Source organism: Labeo rohita, chromosome 19 (assembly GCF_022985175.1).
Source record: "Labeo rohita strain BAU-BD-2019 chromosome 19, IGBB_LRoh.1.0, whole genome shotgun sequence".
NCBI classification, from domain to species: domain Eukaryota; kingdom Metazoa; phylum Chordata; class Actinopteri; order Cypriniformes; family Cyprinidae; genus Labeo; species Labeo rohita.
This window is the reverse complement of record NC_066887.1, coordinates 22,180,009-22,198,426: the sequence shown is the minus strand read 5'-3', so window position 1 is coordinate 22,198,426 and position 18,418 is coordinate 22,180,009. Positions and strand designations below refer to the sequence as shown.

At 36.4% G+C, this 18,418-nt stretch overlaps 1 protein-coding gene across 3 annotated transcripts in view; it reads left to right on the top strand.

The window, feature by feature from the left end:
- The window catches only part of cspg5b (chondroitin sulfate proteoglycan 5b), a 32,553-nt gene that overhangs the window by 3,458 nt on the left and 10,677 nt on the right, over positions 1-18,418 (top strand). For 2 of the 3 annotated variants that reach the window (XM_051136816.1, XM_051136814.1), the window contains exons 2-4: positions 7,980-8,826; positions 15,664-15,852; positions 18,035-18,110. In XM_051136816.1, coding sequence (XP_050992773.1) covers positions 7,980-8,826; positions 15,664-15,852; positions 18,035-18,110 — 1,112 coding nt within the window. Of the gene's footprint in view, positions 1-7,979; positions 8,827-15,663; positions 15,853-18,034; positions 18,189-18,418 lie in introns of all 3 variants that reach the window. The other variant, XM_051136813.1, reaches the window with a different exon arrangement.

Here is an 18,418-nt window from a genome sequence, read left to right as displayed (position 1 = left end):
ATTTCAGTAATGTCACATTTTATATCGAAGTCAGTTTGGAAAGTTCAGTCAAACCACTTTTCATAGTTATTCATTCGTCTGAAATGTTTTGTATTGTTGCCAGTTGCTGTTATACCATCTTCTGTTTATATTCTGTGTTTCTTTTGTTGTTACGCTAAACTAGGCTATAATTGTACATGCATTGCTAGTGTCTAGTTGAAATTAGTGGGCATGCTGTGACAAAAGGCTGTTACTCTTCTTTGTTGTTTTTGCCAAGACCTGGCACTCACTTCCTCAACCCTAGGAGAGCGAGAGAGAAATAAAAAGCGTCAGGCAGCATGCGTTCACAAAAATGCAGATTTAGTCTTTGAACCATGTCTTGATGTTTATTTTAAAATGTCTAAAACCAACCTCAGATTTCATATTTCTTTAGGGCACTTTCCTGCTAAACTTGCTTAGATCCTTTCCATGCATGGCACAAGAGAGCCATCTGCCACTGCGGTCTCATAACAGCAGAGACTGTCAATGAGCATTAGCGTCAACGAGCTAGTGTTAGCGCCCGCCTAGCCTGCCCGTATGGAGCTCCCAGTGAGGGCCAACAGTATTTATCCTGCCAGACGCTGACACTAGTGCTGCCTACACGGTTGGAAACTTATGGAACTACACAACCTGTTGGACACTTGCTGATCTTCAGCGTCTGTGCAGTAAAACATTACAGTTGAATTAATCATGTCGCTGCTGATCCAGTTTTGTACTCGTTAAACTCAATGACATGTCTAGGCGCACAATCACTTTCGAACGCTTGATGCCATATGTGCACATTGATCAAAAAATTTTCTTGGATCAATTGGAATTTGGAAATTCTGATTAAGATGTGTGCAAGCATTAACCTGATTAAGAAAAAAAAAATCTGATTTCTAGAAATAGCTTGAATACACCAATGTTAATCAGAATTTTTTGTCTCTGCATGCATTATTTAAAAAGTCTGTATTTAAATGTACATGTACAATTTTCTCAAGATTTTAACAAAATGATTTTTAAGACAAGTTATTAATGAAAAGGTATTCTTATATTTCTTTGACTATCGTTAGTGAAGAAATACTGCAATAAACGCTTTAATAAATCTTGAAGCCTTACTGTTTAATATGGAGCAATTGGCTTTCCCTCTTAAATCGAGGTTAGAGTGAAATGGATTTTTTTTTTTTTTCTTATGATCTTCTGTAATCTGCTTAAATGCTCATTACTGGCTCATGCATGTGGCCAAACTAACATTTAATTTATCTGATATATTATTTCAACACACTGAGTGCAGTTTTTGGCCTCGATATGTAATTTGGGTGGCATAACTGTTAATGGGTCATACTGTACAACAGTAGCGCAGGTTGGGGTGGGACATGGAGTTGGCAGTGTTAATCCGACAGGTCTGGCGTCTCTATACGTCTCTTCGGCTTTGCACTGATACTGCTGTGAACCTGCACCCCATCCCTGATGCCAAGGACATCCATGCCAGCTCCCCTGCCAAGCAGCATCACAGTACTATTTATAACTAAACACATGGGTGCCAGTGTGGATTTTATTCAGCATAGCTTAGAATGACACTTGCCTTAAGGACACAAAGTCATCAGATTTGAAATGAAGGTGGGGTGAGTTAAATGTTAAGTTGTCTCTTACATAAACAGCATTCGACTTCATAGTAGAAGAAATTGGCAGGCGTGTACATGGCATCTGCGCCCACAGAAATGGGAACGCCCGTCATTCACAAAGTTGTACACAGTCTCTGCCCTCTGTGCATTTTAAAGTTGCAATGAAATGGAAAATAGTGACAGATCCCTTTTTCTGTATGGTAATCCAAAAATGGATTATTAAAAATGTACACAATTTTTGTAGATTTTTATCCATCGGATGTTGATTGGATGGAGGCATTTCTGAATGCAAGCTTGCAGCCAATTTTAAGAAAGTGGTGGGGTTTAAGCAGAATTAATGATTGGAGAAGTCCTGCATACAACACCAGAGAGAACTCATATCTGAAGTCTGGCGAAAATCTATTTAAGAGCGATAGCTCACCCCAAAATGAAAATTACCCCATGATTTATGCACTGTCAAGCCAGCCTAGGTGTATATGACTTTCCTCTTTCAGACGAATACAGTCGGAAATATATTACATTTCTTTTCAAAGTTTTATAATTGCAGTGAATGGGTGTTAAGATTTTGAAATCCAATAAAGTACATCTATCCAGCATAAAAAGTACTCCACATGGCTCTGGGGGGTTAATAAAGGCCTTCTGAAGTGAATCGATGCATTCAAAAAAATATAGATATTTAAAACTTTATAAACTGTAATCTCTAGCTTCCACTAACTGCCGTACGCATATTCACGAGAGAAATTTAGGCAAGCATGCTGATGAGCACAGAAGCACAGAGGAGAGAGCAAAACAAAACACCGGTCGCAAATTAAAAATACAAATGAGGATTTGTAAAGAAAAATGTTACAGGATTTTGAAATAAGCTAAGAGGAGACTGGTTTTCCTTTGCTGGAAACAAAACTTGGTTCTCTCGAGACTAGCATATTCTCGCCGGAGCTAACGCTACACCTGCGTCCTGAATCATTCGCTGAAATGCCACTCTTTTGTAGGACAGTTAGCAGAAGCTAGAGATTACGGTTTATAAAGGTGCAAATATGGGTATTTTTCAGAAGGCCTTTATTAACCCTCCAGAGTCATGTGGAGTATGTTTTATGATGAATGAATGCACTTTATTGGACTTCAAAATTTCAACAGCCATTCACTGCCATTATAAACTTTAAAAGAGCCAGGACATATTTTTTAATATAACTCTGATTGTATTCATCTGAAAGAAGAAAGTCTTATAAATCTAGGATGGCTCGAGGGTGGGTAAATAGTTTTTTGGGGTGAATTTTTGGGTGAACTATTCCTTCTAAGACATCAAAAATTATGTGTTTTAAAAAAAATCTAAACTCACAGTAAATTGAAACCGTAATGGATGAATTGTTCACAAAAAGATCAATAAGAAAATTGATGCATTGTATTTTCGTGTTGACTTATTTTATATTTTGACTAATTATGGTTTCAACTACCAATAGTAATGTACTAATCAGCTGTTTAACACATATTGAAGTACAGCTGCAACAATTCCTTGGTTCTATTGGACTATTAAAAAAAATAAAAATCGTCCATTGTATTTAGCATTCCACATATTAAACCCATTTAAAAATCATAATAAATCGTAGCGTTTGTGAATTCTTAAAGCATCAGGCTTTAATTAAATAAATATGCGATGCAGGTTTAATATATGGCCTTTAATTATTTACATGCGTGTAGGTTACATATGTGCATCTCAAGAGCGCCTCCATTCACAGTAAATGCTGCTCCACAAACTGTTATTTACATGTGTGGAGCATCTCAAACTCCATTTCTACATGTTGTTTTGAGTTCAGGGTTATTATAACGTTCAATGCAACGTGTGCCACTTCATCAGATTTGTAAGGTAAATCATTTATAAACCTACACAAATACAGGAGAATACATTATTATATTTCTCAGTTATGCTAACTGTTCATCGCGATTTCAAAATAAAAGTTTAAACCCTCACTCTGAGTTTACACGTTTTGATGTCCACATATTCAAGAAATTGCAGTGGCTGTAGCTTTTCTGTAATAAAGAAAAGTCCAAATATTAAAGATTATGTGGACAAATGTTTGTTGGGTCAATATCGATCAAGGATTAGATCGCGCAGTAAAGTGTAAAAACAATAGTCAGGCCGCTGGCGCCCTTCGCAGGCATTTGCATAATGTACATTAGTTCTATTGTTTTTATAATACATTATTTATTTTAGCAGTATTGTTCAATAAAACCATAAGATTACTTGCTTTTGACACTTTATTTAAAATAATTATTACTGCCTTATTGCTATGTATTTTAAGTCATTTTAAAGGCTATTGTTCACTTAGGTCTATTTTTATTACTACAAAAACTATAATTATCCATTTACTCAGTTAATTGTCAGAATAATCGTCAGATTACTCGATTACCAAAATAATTGTTAGTGACAGCCCTATTTTGAAGATTTTGTGTAGTTCGTTCAACACAAAAGAATGTATTTTAATGTCTTTTGTGCACTCAAAGAAAGGCAGTGAAGTCTAGTGTTGTTTTGGACTTTAAGGCTTTAACTTTCATTTTATAAGAGAAACAGTTAAAATATTCTAAATATTTTAGTTTGTTCTCTATTGAAATCCATTTCTGCCATTGTAATTCTACTGTTAATGCATTTTCCGTGTACATGGACTTTTTCATGGAGCATCTTGACATGTTACCTCAAATGCTCCCTCAGATTACAGGTCTGTTTGGGTCATCAGAGATCGAGGGAGAGAAAGATAGTAGAAGGGATGAGAGAAGAGAGGAAGAGAAGTTGACATTTGCAATTTTCCATGCTCTGCAACAAGTTTTTTTTTTCCCTCTCAAGAGCGTTACATAAGCAAAAATGTCAACTAGAGACAGAGGAAGAACATGTGGTGTATTTTTAATGAAGGTGAAGAGAGAACATCAAGATATCCAACAGTACAGTGGTGCTTTACAGTACTATAGCACTAAAGTCTTCTTTGATCATCATTTATTAGTATGTGATATTGATTGTAAATAGAGGCCATGAGCACAGTGAGAGAATGAAGGCTGCATACTTTCACACACTCTTACAAATTTAAATGTCTCACTGGTGAGGTCATGAGAAAATAGTTGTCTTCCCTATTTCTTTCTCACTCTCGATCGTCTTGCCCCTCTTTTTTTCTCACTATCCCCTCTCTCTCGCAGACTTGACATGCTTACTAAATAGGCGACTGAGATCCTTCTCAAAGGTTTTGGCACTGGTCTTCAAATTGGCGGAAAGAGAAACACACTCTCACTGTCACATTTTCTCATCTTCACTCTATTATAGCATGTGTTTTGTTTTATTTTTCTTTCAATGATTCTCTTTCCCCCAGCCTCTCTTTTCTGTCAGCTGACCCCTTCGCAAGGAGTTATGCAAATCAAAACAACTGTTTTCCTCTTGAAGCCTCTCTCCTGCTCTGTCTTTGAGGGGTGACTGTGTTTTCTTCTCATCAGTCCAGTGACCCTATCGTTTAGCTTTTAAAGTAAAATTAAAAGTAAAAGGAGCCAACTTTTGCTTTGATAATAAACTTTGTAGCGGTGGGAACTAAGAATAAGTATTGAATAGTGTACTTGGACATCACGTGAGGTATGTGAGAAATAATTTATGCACACACTGCCATCTCCGTTACCCTCTCAGGGGGGATTGTGTGAATAAATGAATGGGAGAAAGAGAGGAAGTGAATCAAGTGGAGAGGACAGAAGGGTCTCTGTTTTACATGGCTTTTGAGATGTTCCAAAATGGCAGCCCCTTTACATTGCTTCTTGGCAACTGTGTGTGTGCATGAGTGTTTGTTAGGAGTTGATGTGTGACTTGGATTTAATTTACAAAGAAGAGGAATTAAACCAAGAATACCCATGGAAATGGAATTTCACACTGTCAGTCAAATACTTGGTAGATTGCTAAAAGACAATCAGTAAAATTGACTCTAAATATTCTTCAGGTCTGCTTTTTGTGACCGTTTTAATTCACATGATCAAGTTCAATTGAAGTGTTGAAGTGGGCTTGATTGTGCACAGATGCTTTGTGATTTATATATATTGATATGTATTAATTTTTTTTTATAAACGTATTATTATTTTTTTTTTATTTGTTCTGTATTCATACACACACACACACACACATACATATATATATATATATATATATATATATATATATATATATATTTCTTATGCTCAAAGTTCTATTTATTTGATCAAAAATACAGGAAAAAACATATTGTGAAATATTATTGCAATTTAAAGTAAGTTTTCTGTTTTTTAATATACTTTAAAATATAATTTATTTCTGTGACTTACTGGAAACTGTGATAATAATAATAATAATAATAATAATAATAATAATAAATCAGCATATTAGAATGATTTCTAAGTGATCATGTGACACTGAAGACTGGAGTAAAATTCAGTACTGCTGAAAATTCAGGTTTGCATCACCTGGAAAAAAATTCTATATAAAAGTATAGTAAATAGAAAACCACTATTTTAAACTGCAATAATATTTCACAATAATACTGCTTTTCTGTCCTTTAAATAAAGAAAAAATGCAGCCTTGATGAGCAGAAAAGACTTCTTTAAAAAGCATTTAAAATCTTAGTGATCCCAAACTTTTGAACAGCAGTGTGTGTATAGAGTTTTATTTTAAATGCGTATGTATGTGTGTACTTGTTCTTGCTACATTGTGTATCCCCACAAGGATAGTAAAACCTGAAATTTTTGACATGGAAAAAAATGTTTAAAAATAGTAAATGATGTTTACCTGAAAATGTAACAATGCAAACATGCTTTCTGTAAGGGGTAGGGTTAGGGTTAGGGTTGGGTTAGGGGATAGATAAGATCGTTTGGTCCGCATAAAAACTATAGAAGTCTATGGAAAGTCCCCACAATTCACAAAAACAAACGTGTGTGTGTGTGTGTGTGTGTGTAATACATGCATACATGCATAAATCCAGAATTTTGGGGTCAGTCAGTGTTTTTTTTGTTTTGTTTTGTTTTGTTTGATCTCCAACAAGGAAACATTAAATCAACTAGTGTCGGTAATGTAATTTTGTAATATTAGTATATGAAAGATTTCTAATTTAAATAAAAGTTCAAAAGAACATCAAAAAACAAATGTATGTATCTTGAGCATCAAGATGCGCGTATAATATTAGAATAATTTCATTATGCTAATGTGACAATGAAGACTGGAATTTTAATGCTAATCATTTTTACTAATTGTTCTTACTGTATTTATGATTAAATAAATGCAGCCACCTTTTAGAGACTTCTTTCTATAATATTTTAAAAATCTCACTGAATGCTGACCAAAAATTGAACAGTAGTGTATATTTCATATTATAAATTCAGGGATTGAAATAATCAGGGATTGAAAAAAAATAAAATAAAAAGAGGATATTTCCATCTGTTCATAAGTGACCCTGGACCACAAAACCAGTCATAAGAGTCAATTTTTAAAATGAGAGATTTTATACATCATCTGAAAGCTGAATAAATAAGCTTTCCTTTGATGTTTGTTAGGATAGAACAATATTTGGCCGAGATACAACTATTTGAAAATCTGGAATCTGAGGGTGCCAAAAAACCTAAATATTGAGGGGGAAAAAAAATCACCTTTAAAACTGTCCAAATGAGGTTTTCAGCAATGCATATTACTAATCAAAAATTAAGTTTTGATATATTTACAGTAGGAAATTCACTAGCTTAATGGAACATGATCTTTACTTAATATCCTAATGATTTTTGGCAGAAAAATCAATAATTTTGACCCAAACAATATATTGTTGGCAATTGGTACAAATTTACCCATGCTACCTAGGACTAGTTTTGTGGTCCAGGGCCACTTTTTTTTTTTTTTTTTTTTTTTTTTTTTTTGAGATGGATTGCATTAGATTAGTTTACAGTCTCAGTAAAAGATAATCAATTAGGTCAGTGAGATTTTTCCAGTGCTAAAGAGGAATTCCCCATTGTCTGTTTATCTTTGTGCATTAAAGCTTACCCATCCAGACTGCCCAATGCAAGTCTCAACCTACAGCCCTTAATCTAATCTGAATCCCAATCCTAGCCCAGGCTCAGGGGGAACATTAGTAAATCAGAGCTGCTAATCCAGCTACCACAAGCCGCTTTGGAAAGAAATCTGGGGCCTCGCGCTCAGCGGTGTATAATTAAGCAGATTTGTCCGGGTGTGTGTGATACAGAGTATATGTTTTGTCTTTTGTTCTCTCTCAGCATGACTGTGGAGTTGCTGAGTTTGCAGTATGGTGATGAGTGCTTCTGAAGGTGGCACTCAAACAAATAATAAAAGTTAGTCACAACCTCTTTTTTTTGTTTGCTTTTTAGGCAGTTCATTCATCTCCAATTCTACTGCCACTAATTCCTCAGACGTAAATGGGCTGGGGCTTAAACCTGCACTTCCTGGTGAGGCCACACCTATTGCTCGGGCCCACGTTCACTCTCGAAAACCACGAGCTGGAGAAGATTCAGGCAGCGGTGGAGAAACCTCAACTAGTGCTGCGACAGACATCGGTGTTGATTCAGCCGAAAGGGAACGGCTTATTGATCTGACGATAGATGGCATAGCTGCCCGGCTGCCCACATTGGCTGAACCCCGAACACGAGGCCTGTCCCGGCTGGACTTCAACGAGGAGAGATTCGAGGACATCGCCCCGCGCTGGAAGAGCGAGAGACTACAAGCGGATGGGACATTGTTAGATCCAGTCACGAATCGTCCTCCTGAGTCCACCTCTTCCCAACCAGAAGAAGTTATCACGGTGAATTTTTACAATCCTTCTAACCAACCGCATGTTCTTGATCCTCCTTCTTGGGTTCAGGAGCTCCAGGGTGGAGATCCAACTTCGTGGACCCTTTCTGATTTTTATGATTATCTGTCGCCTGACTATTCACCCACTGAAGTTTATCTAGAGGAGAGCCAACCAACGCCACCTGACATGGAAGATGAAAATGTTCCTCTCATAGCTAGCGCAGTTCCCTCCAACACTAGAGTTATCAACGCTGATGATGGCTCTGGAGGAGCTTCACCTGGCGCATCGGATGTGCTCAACTCTGGTTGTCTCTATGGATTTGTGCGTTACAATGGCACATGTATGTCATCGTGCGACATCTTCCCCAATTACTGCTTCAATGGAGGACAGTGTTACGTGGTTGACGGTATTGGCGCTTTTTGCCGGTAAGATGCACACATACATATCCTGAGATTTTTCGGTCATGTCAGGACGTCTTTTAAAAAGAGTCAAGGTGTGACCTCGGCATCCTGGCCAATTTTCCCCTTCGGCCTCTGACCAGCATGACCTCCTAACAATCCCCATATTTACTGATTGGTTTCTTCACTCTATCTCCTCTCCACCAATAAGCTGGCGTATGGTCGGTGTTCTGGCGCACTATGGCTACCGTCACATCATCCAGGTGGATGCTGCACACTGGTGGTGGATGAGGAGATCCCCTCACAATGTAAAGGGGGTTAATAAAGGCCTGCATGAAGCAAAGTGATGAAGCATGAAGCAAAGCCAATGAAGCAAACCGATGCATTTGTGTTAAAAAAAATAACTATATTTAAAACTTTCGTTAACTAACGTAGGCACGTTCATGAGAGTGGTATTCCAGCGGATGACGTAGGACGTAGGCATAGCTTAAGCTCCAGTGAGAATATGCTAGTCTCGTGAGAACCAAGCTTTGTTTACAGCAAAGGAAAACCAGTCTTTTGGCTTATATCGAAATCCTCCGACATTTTTCTTTACAAATCGTCGTTTTGTACTTCTAATTCATGACAGGTGTTTAGTTTTGCCCTCTCCTCTGCACTTCTGCGTTTGTCACCATGTTCGCCTACGTCATCTGCTGGAACGCCACTCTCTCGTGAACGTGCGCATGACAGCGGAAACTAGAGATTACGGTTTATAAATGTTTGAATAAATTTTATCAGGAACTGCAGACCAGAGTAGAACACTGACATCAGGGACAACGAATGAGACAAGGCAGTTCACGCAAAGTCAAGTTTACTGTGCTCAAGCATCTTACAGTATATAGCATGTCTGCACATTCTGATTTTGCTGAGTTAGATGTGTTCCTGGGTCAACATATTTTGTTGACCCTGGAACAACATTTTAATCCAAAAATTTAATCTTGACCATATCCCTACACCTAAACCTAACCTTACCCATGAGTAATCCCTAAAATCAGAGGAAATAATAGATGAATGACACTGATGTACAAGCACCAAACACTGATTGTAAGCCTAAACTTCACAAAAACTATAAACTGATTTTTCAAATCTGATTAGTTAATCACAATGTTGTTCCAGGGTCAACAAAGATGTTGATCCAGGAACATGTCGTACTTGGTAAAATCAGATTCTGCTAGCATGTCTAGGGTGCATAAGGTGTTAGACGGGGAAAAACTAAAGAGACAAAAATAACTTCTTTTTCATTTATAAACTGAGACACTTCTTAGACGTATGGGGGGAAAAAAGGAAGGCCAAACATGCATACGAAATAACACATTGATTACTGTGGCAATGCACTAAATAAAACGAAAGAAAAAAAAAACTGTTTCAAACTGGATAAAAGTAGTTCTATGTTTGTAAAGCTATGCAACTATGAAAGGGTCAAAGAAAGTCTCCGTAAAGAGCAGTGCAAATATATCCTAACAATAAAGTTTCAAAAAAGTGTATTTTTCTCACACAAATGCATCGATTCACTTCAGAAGGCCTTTTTATGATGGATGGAGGCACTTGCACACTTGCTTCAAAATCTAGACCAGCCATTAACTGCCATTATAAAGTTTGATAGCGGCAGAGCTTTTTTTTTTTTTATATATATATATATATATATATATATATATATATATATTTATATATATGTGTATATGTATGTATATGTGTGTATGTAAGTATGTAATATTTATTTATTTATTTATTTTAAATGGTTAAAAACTGAGTTATCTGTTTTTGCTAATTAACTCTTCATATACACCTAGGATGGCTTGAGGGTTAGTAAATCAAGGGGTCATTTACATTTTTGGGTTAACTATCCCTTTAATCATAATGCAATCAAAATTGTACTTAAATTAATTGTATGGAGAGGTTTTCTTTAATTTAAAGTCTATTCAAACAAATAATGTTTTGTTGAACAAACCTAATTGAGGATTTTGTGCTGTGGAAACCATTAGTGATGAAGGCTTTTGAAACGCTGCTTCATGAAGCTTGTTTCGAATCTGTTTCAGAGCGCATATTAAACTGGCCAAATCACTTGAATTCATCAAATAAGTCTTTCTCACACTGTTTTGAAACTTTTTGTAATTTTGATGATTTGCCACTACAGTGCTTTAATCTGGTGAACCAGTGTCTAGTGTTTTTAAAGGGATAGTTCACCCAAGAGTGAAAACTCTGTCATTAATTACTCAATGTTGTTCCAAACCCGTAAGACCTTAGTTTATCTTTGGAACACAAATTTAGATTTTTTTTGTTGTTGTTGTTGTTTATGAAATCTGAGAGCTTTCTGACCCTGCATAGATGGCAATGCAACTACTGCGTTCATGGCCCAAAAAGGTAGTAAGGACATCGATAAAATAGTCCGCGTGACATCAGTGGTTCAACCGTAATGTTATGAAGCTACGAGAATAGTTTTTGTGTGCAAAGAAAACAAAATAACTAATTTATTCATCAATTACTTCTCTTCCGGGTTTGAAACGACATAAGGATGAGTAATTATTTTTTACTTTAATTTTTGTGTGAACTGTCCATTTAACTGATCTGGGGTGGTTTTATAATTCAGGTTCAGTTTTAATTATCCATGTATTTAATGGAAAAAATCAAGAGTAATTTACCTGCATATCCTAAGATTTACAAATTAATGGAAGAGCTCAAGTAATACAGTACATACATTTTAATATTTAACATTTAAATATTTTTTTGTTTTATAATAATATATTTGTAGAGTGTAAAGAATGCGCAAAAGACCATCCTGATATTTCTTCTAGCATTGGTGGCATCTGATCAAATGTTCATGATGAGTTTGAAGATGAAACTCAATCCTTCAGTCATGTTCATGCGTCTGTTTGTGGTGCGGGATTATCATTTACATTTTCAAGAGAAGCTTAGTGCTGGGCTCTAAAATGTCCCAAAATCAAATGTTGGGATTGAAGACGGATTGAGTCTCAGTTGAAGACATCTCTTGGGAACAGTAGTAAATGACCTACCCTCAGTGATCTTGAAACTGGGCCAAGCTCATGCAAACATGTGGGACTAGGGTAACCAGGTCATGCAAGCATTTATACACTATGTGGCAGTTGTTACAGGGTTTATAGGAAAGTCTTTTGGCCTTAATTTAAATGGGTAATGTAACAACACTACCATATAGAAAATAAATAAGATGCATAGACAGCATTGTATTAGTTGCTGCAGCAAGAACATGAAGACATCTTGCTGCAGTTTGGGGAAATGTTTGGTGACAGCCATGCCAATGGTGCGCTTATTCAATTTATTATTTCCCTCCATCTGCTAGAAATATCAATGATCATTAGCTGTTTCCTTAAACAAGCTTGATCCAGTATGTGTAATGCGTTTGGGCAGACCAGAATGATCCAGATTTTTTTCATCAGTGTCCTTCAGTAATACTCTAATGGTGCCTTCAAACTCCTATTGGTTGGTAATTCATAGTGACAAGGTTTTAAAAAATGGCATACCTTGTTACTATTAGGCAGAATTTTAAGTTTCTTAATTACTATCCAGCATGCCATGCCAAAACCATAAACAATACTTTTCTTTTTTTTTTTACGTACAAAAAAACTTTTTTGGATGGATTTTATAATAAAAACCTGTTCATAATGCATACTGCATACTGTTCATAAACCATTCTTAAATACAAATACTTCTACAAGACGCCAAAGAAAGTCACAGTCGTAAGTGACTTTCACATTTTTAACCAATCATTTCAGTAATGGAGACTGACATACATATGACTTCTTGTAAGAAATTCATTCTAGTTCTAACACAGTAATAATTAGATGAATGCTTTAATACTGATATATACCTCATTCTTGATGATCTGGGTTAAATTCCTATATACACGTTATATAAAAGTAATATTTAGCATTTGTCTCGCAATCATCTGCTATAATTTTAGTTCCACACTCCATGCCTGCCGTCGTGGCTTGGCGGCATATCACTCTATACCGAACCAGCATCAACCACTGGCACAACTCTGCTCAGAGTCCAATGTAGACCCTTATTAAACATTTGCTCAAGGGATTTGGGTCAGAGCCCAGATCTGCAAATGTGTGTATTTCAGTTTAAGAGCTAAAGACCCTGCCTCAAGCTGGCGCTTTGAGCCATAATAGTGAGGTTTTGGGAATCTTATTTGTGTGTAGTGAAGCCTCGAGGCTAGATGATGTGATGTGTTAAGCTGTGTGTTTGAACAGATGACTACTCAGTCTACACTGAATACTGCAACAGCCTTACATCCACAGCTTTAAAGTCAGAATGAAATGCTCATTATCCCACAGAAAGTAATAGTTTGACTTTGTGATCTTTACTGTAGTTAAATAGTTTTAATCAAATATATTATTATTCATGCAATTCATATACAGTTAAAGTTTACACACACCTTGGAGAATCTGCAAAATGTTAATTATTTTACCCAAATAAGATCATACAAAATGCATGTTCATTTTTCTCTTTTTTTTTTTTTTTTAGTACTGACATGAATAAGATATTAAACATAAGAGGTTTGCATGTAGTCCACAAGAGAACAGTTGAATTTATGACCCCGTTCAAAAGTGTACATACACTTGATACTGTGTTGTTAACTGAATGATCCACTGCTTTTTTTTTTTCTTTCATTTTTTTTTTAGTTCATGAGTCACTTTTTGAATTTGATCAGGGTAAATTTAATGTATTTTGTCTTCTGGGAAACATGTAAGTATCTTCTGTAGCTTCTGAAGGGCAGTACTAAATAAAAACAACAACAATATGATATTTAGGCAAAATAAGAAAAATGTACACATCTTCATTTTGTTCAAAAGTTTACAGCCCTGGCTCTTAATGCATAATTTTTCCTTCTGGAGCATTAGTGAGAGTTTGAACCTTCTATAATAGGTGCATATGAGTCCCTCAGTTGTCCTTGGTGTAAAAGGATGAATCTCAAAATCATACAGTCATTTTGGAAAGGGTTCAAATGCACAAAAATGCTGGAAAACCAAACCGATTTTTTAAACTCGTGAACGATTATAAATAAACACAAAAAAAACACAGCTGTGGATTTTTTAGGTAAAAACAGTATTATGAATCAAGCGTATGTTAACTTTTGAACAGGGTAATTTTATTTCTTTTGTGGACTGTATGTAAACATTTTTTTTTTAATGTGAAATACCTTATTCAAAATAAAAATAAATAAGATGCATTTTGTACGATCCCTCTTATTTGGGTAAAATAATTAACATTTTGCAGATTCTGCAAGGTGTACGTAAACTGTTGACTTAAACTGTATATTAAAAGTGTAATAACTTTTATGTAAAAAATTATATATTTTATTATATTTAAAAATAAAGGGATCTATTGAATTAAAAAAAAAAATAATAACAAAAGCAAAACCCCATTTAGTCCAGCTCCATTTCAGAACGTAAAAGTACATTTCAGTCCAGCACTGGATTGTGGTGTGTGTGGCACATGCCGCTGGGCTAACTTGTCGATTGATGAGAAATAGCATGACAGGGTGCTGTCTACATTAATGGGGTCGGCGCTATTAGAAAAGTCCAGGTTTCCATTTGTAGGGCACGTAAAGATTGAACTGTCAGGTGAACATACGATTTGTGGGAGGGTGCATTTGCTAATAGTGAATGTGTTTCTGTGTAGCACAGCCAATGGTTTACACTAAATGTATGGATAGTTAGTAAAACTAAGTTTCAAATTGATCTTTTTAGGCTAAAATAGTAAACATGGCCTACATGCACACTGAGCAATAGTTTCCTGTAGTATTGATTGGCCTTTTACTCACTATAAAATGTACTCATAGGCTGCAGAGTGTAAGTGTATATTTGTGGTGTGTCGGTTAGTTTAATAGTATTTGATTTGGCTTATTTGAAACTTGTTTTTGCTCCACCAACAAAAACGTAACTTGCCATATTTTGTCTAAAATGTAAGTTTCTCAATATTAACATCTTGAAATAGTAACATCTCGAAAAACAAGCTGTTTTGTACAGCTAAAAATGTATACCAGAAGCCAGACCCATTTGCAAATGGCCACGCCCGCTCTTATGGGAAGAAAAAGGTGGATATCAGATATCGGCTGTGATTAACCTGTGTCTTAACCAATGAACCATATGGGCTAGTATACATTACATAATAGCAAAATAATAAATCCAGCATCTACAGTAGGATATTGAGAACCTCACACTCTATGACAACACTGGCAAATGAGAGAATTTGTAAATCTATTTTGGAAACTGTGAACTGAGCAAAGCTCAGGTGCTTTATTCTCTGTGGAACCGGCACAAATAGAGGAGCACATGCTCGTCCTTGACAGGGCCATCTGTCCAGTCATGCAGCTGTAAGCTCTAGGACTAACCTTGCAGTCGAATCATAGTAATGATAAATGGGTCAACAGGCCACACAACACACTTGCAATGTACAACACACTGTAGTGTTTCTCACATTCTTTCATCTCTGCACAGATGTATTTGTAATGGCCCATTTGTTTGAATGTCTGGAAAATATCACCCACAGTAGAACAATGTCTTAAAGGGATAGTTCACCCAAAAATTAACATTCTGTCATTTATTACTAACCCTCATGTTGTTCCAAACCCGTAAGACCTTCGTTCATCTTTGGAAAAAGATATTTTTGATAAAATCAGAGAGCTTTCTGACTCTGCATAGAGTGCAACGCAACTGAAAGGTAGTAAGGACCTCATTGAAATAGTCCATGTGACTGGTTCACTGGTTCAATCGTAATGTTATGAAAATATGTTGCTTAACTTCCTATTTTCTAACACCTCTCTCTGTTTTTATTTTGTAGGTGTAACATTCAGGAGTATATCTGGAACAAAGGCTCCAGGTGCGAGTCGGTCATTTCAGACTTCCAAGTGATGTGTATAGCAGTGGGCGGAGCTGCCATCATGTTACTGCTCCTCTTCATGGTTATAGTATTTTTCTCTAAGAGGATGCACATGCTTAAGACTGAAAACAGACGACTTCGCAAGCACAGGTAAACACTCAGTCTCAGTTTAAGATTTAAATGTTTGAATATCAGTTGATCGAGCTGCATATGCTGTTGCACATGCAAACTGGAGTACAATAAAATGTACAGTGGTAACATGGGCTTTGAACACAATGATATCCTTTGCTGAAAGTAGGCCAATCTGACAGTGCAACACGAGTGACCTATATACTGTGCAGCCAAAGGCATTTAAACACAATCCAAGAGAGGGATGAGATGGAGAACAGAGGAGTGGAAGAGAAGGGAGGACAAGAGAGGAGATAAAGGGAAGGGAGCATAGTGATGAAGACAAGATGACTACAATGGAAAGTGTTTAAGTTTGAGTTTTGACTGAGTATCGGAACCATCTGCTGTAGGTAACATCTGTGTGTATGTTTGCTTGTAGCAGAAACAACTTGAGCTTTTAATCCACTGCATTTTTGTGATCCTTTTTTTGAAGGATCTTGTGACACTAAACACTGGAGTAATGGCTGCTTAAAATTCAGCTTTCCCATCACAGGAATAAATTACATTTTGAAAAATTAAGATAGAAACCAGTTCTTTGCAGGCAAGACAGGACACAATATATGGTGTGATTAGGGGGTTCAAGAGCGTAGCAGTGAAACCCTATTGTAATTGTTAGAATGGTCACGGATGAGTGATTTCCACGTAAAACTGATTGTGCAGAGCAAACCATAAGTCATAGAGACGTGGAACTTGGAGGGATGGTAGTACTCACAACACGGACAATGTGACCAAGGCTCCCCCCAATCAGCCTGACGGGGATGCTACAGCGATTGAAAGTATAAAATCGCTCATAACTCTTAAACCATCAGGCTCAAGTGTTTCATGTCATTTGAATCCTTGGCTCGTGCCAGACAAAACGCACGCAGATACGCAAAACGCAGATTCGATCACTAGCCTGAAGAAATTTTTTTTTTTTTTTTTTTGCAAAACCTACTTTTGCGAAGTCCTAGGTTTTTCACCCAATTGGAACCAAACCAGTGCAAAAAGATTCTCTAGAGAGTGAATATCAGTAATTATCAAAAAAGAGTTAACTTTCAACTCACCGTTGCAAAGGGACGCCAAAACTTTCAAAGGGGGCAGGGCCACTTTTAGTAAAATGCCTATAACTTCTGAATGGAATGAGATATCCTTGCCAAACTCTGCAGACTTATGTAAGAGCTTAAGCTGAGGTCACAGGGAAAAAAGAGATTGACCACTTGGTTGCGCTATAAGTGGGGAAAAAAACATAAAAATGGCTATAACTAGGCAACCACTTGACCTATCAACATAAAAATCACTGTCTTGGTCCAAAGGTCTGTGGGAAATTTATTTTCTTTCTTTCCTTCTTTCTTTCTTTCTTTCTTATACACGCAATATTCGTATCATAGACCACTTTGTTCCAAACAACTTTGCCTCTAGAACCAATCAAACCGTTTTTTTTAAATGATTGAGAAGATGAAAAAAACCTGCTTTTGCGAACTAGTCCTAAGTTTTTCACCCAGTCTGGAAAAACCACTGCAGTCCAATTCTCTGGACTCTCTAGGTCAATAATTATCAAAAACATGTTGAAATGTACCCTTTGGGAAGCTATAACAGAGTCCTTTAGAAAAGGGGCTTGTCCAAATATACCCTGAAGCCTAAAGGAAAACTCAAAACTTCAAGATACCTGCAGAACACATGCGACTGGTGTTTCTAAACAAGCATGCAAAGTTTCAGGGAGATCAGACGACAGCTGGCGCTATAACAGTCATAAATTTTAGAAAAGCATCATATTTCTATGGTAAATCAATGGATTTGATAAAAAATGCTTTTTAAATGATTGATTTAGGTGGTTACAGACTTTCTAAATAATATGTAATTTTTCTTTATGTGCTTGAAAACCAAAAGTTCCCCGGTAATCGCTGCTTGCAGCAATATTTTCACTTTTATATTTGTCTGTAATACTGTAAGAATATAATAAAATGATGCATGGAAAAGAAACCCATTGACAGTCTTAGTGAGTTTGATTCATACATTGATAGATTTTGTTTTTTATATGAAGGAATTAGTAGTTAAGCACTGATGAAGTTCATATCGAAAGTTTCCTCTGCATAATGTTCAATATTGGCCACAAGAAAACTGATAATTAGTCACATTCAAATGATGTTTTAATTTATTTTGTTTTATATGATCTTCTGTCTTTCAGTAAGTTCCGTCCAAAATCGGAGCAGCACATCGATAACTTCTCGCTGTCCACCGTCGCAGAGGGCTCTCAGGCAAATGTAAGGAAACTGTGTGACACCCCGACTAACCTCCCCCATGCCCGTGCTTTGGCTTACTATGATAACATTATGTGTCAGGTAACTTTTCCTCTCCTGTCTTCCCCTCTATTTTCCTGTGCATGAGTACTAGAGGTATAAGTGCACGCTCTCTTTTTCAGTTTTCTTCATCATTAAAATAATGAGAAATCAAAATGCCATCATCTTCATCCCTCACTCTTTCCCTTAAGGTGTAGTTCACCCAAAAATGAAAATTACCCCATGAATTACTCATCCTCAAGCCATCCTAGGTGTATATGACTTTCTTCTTT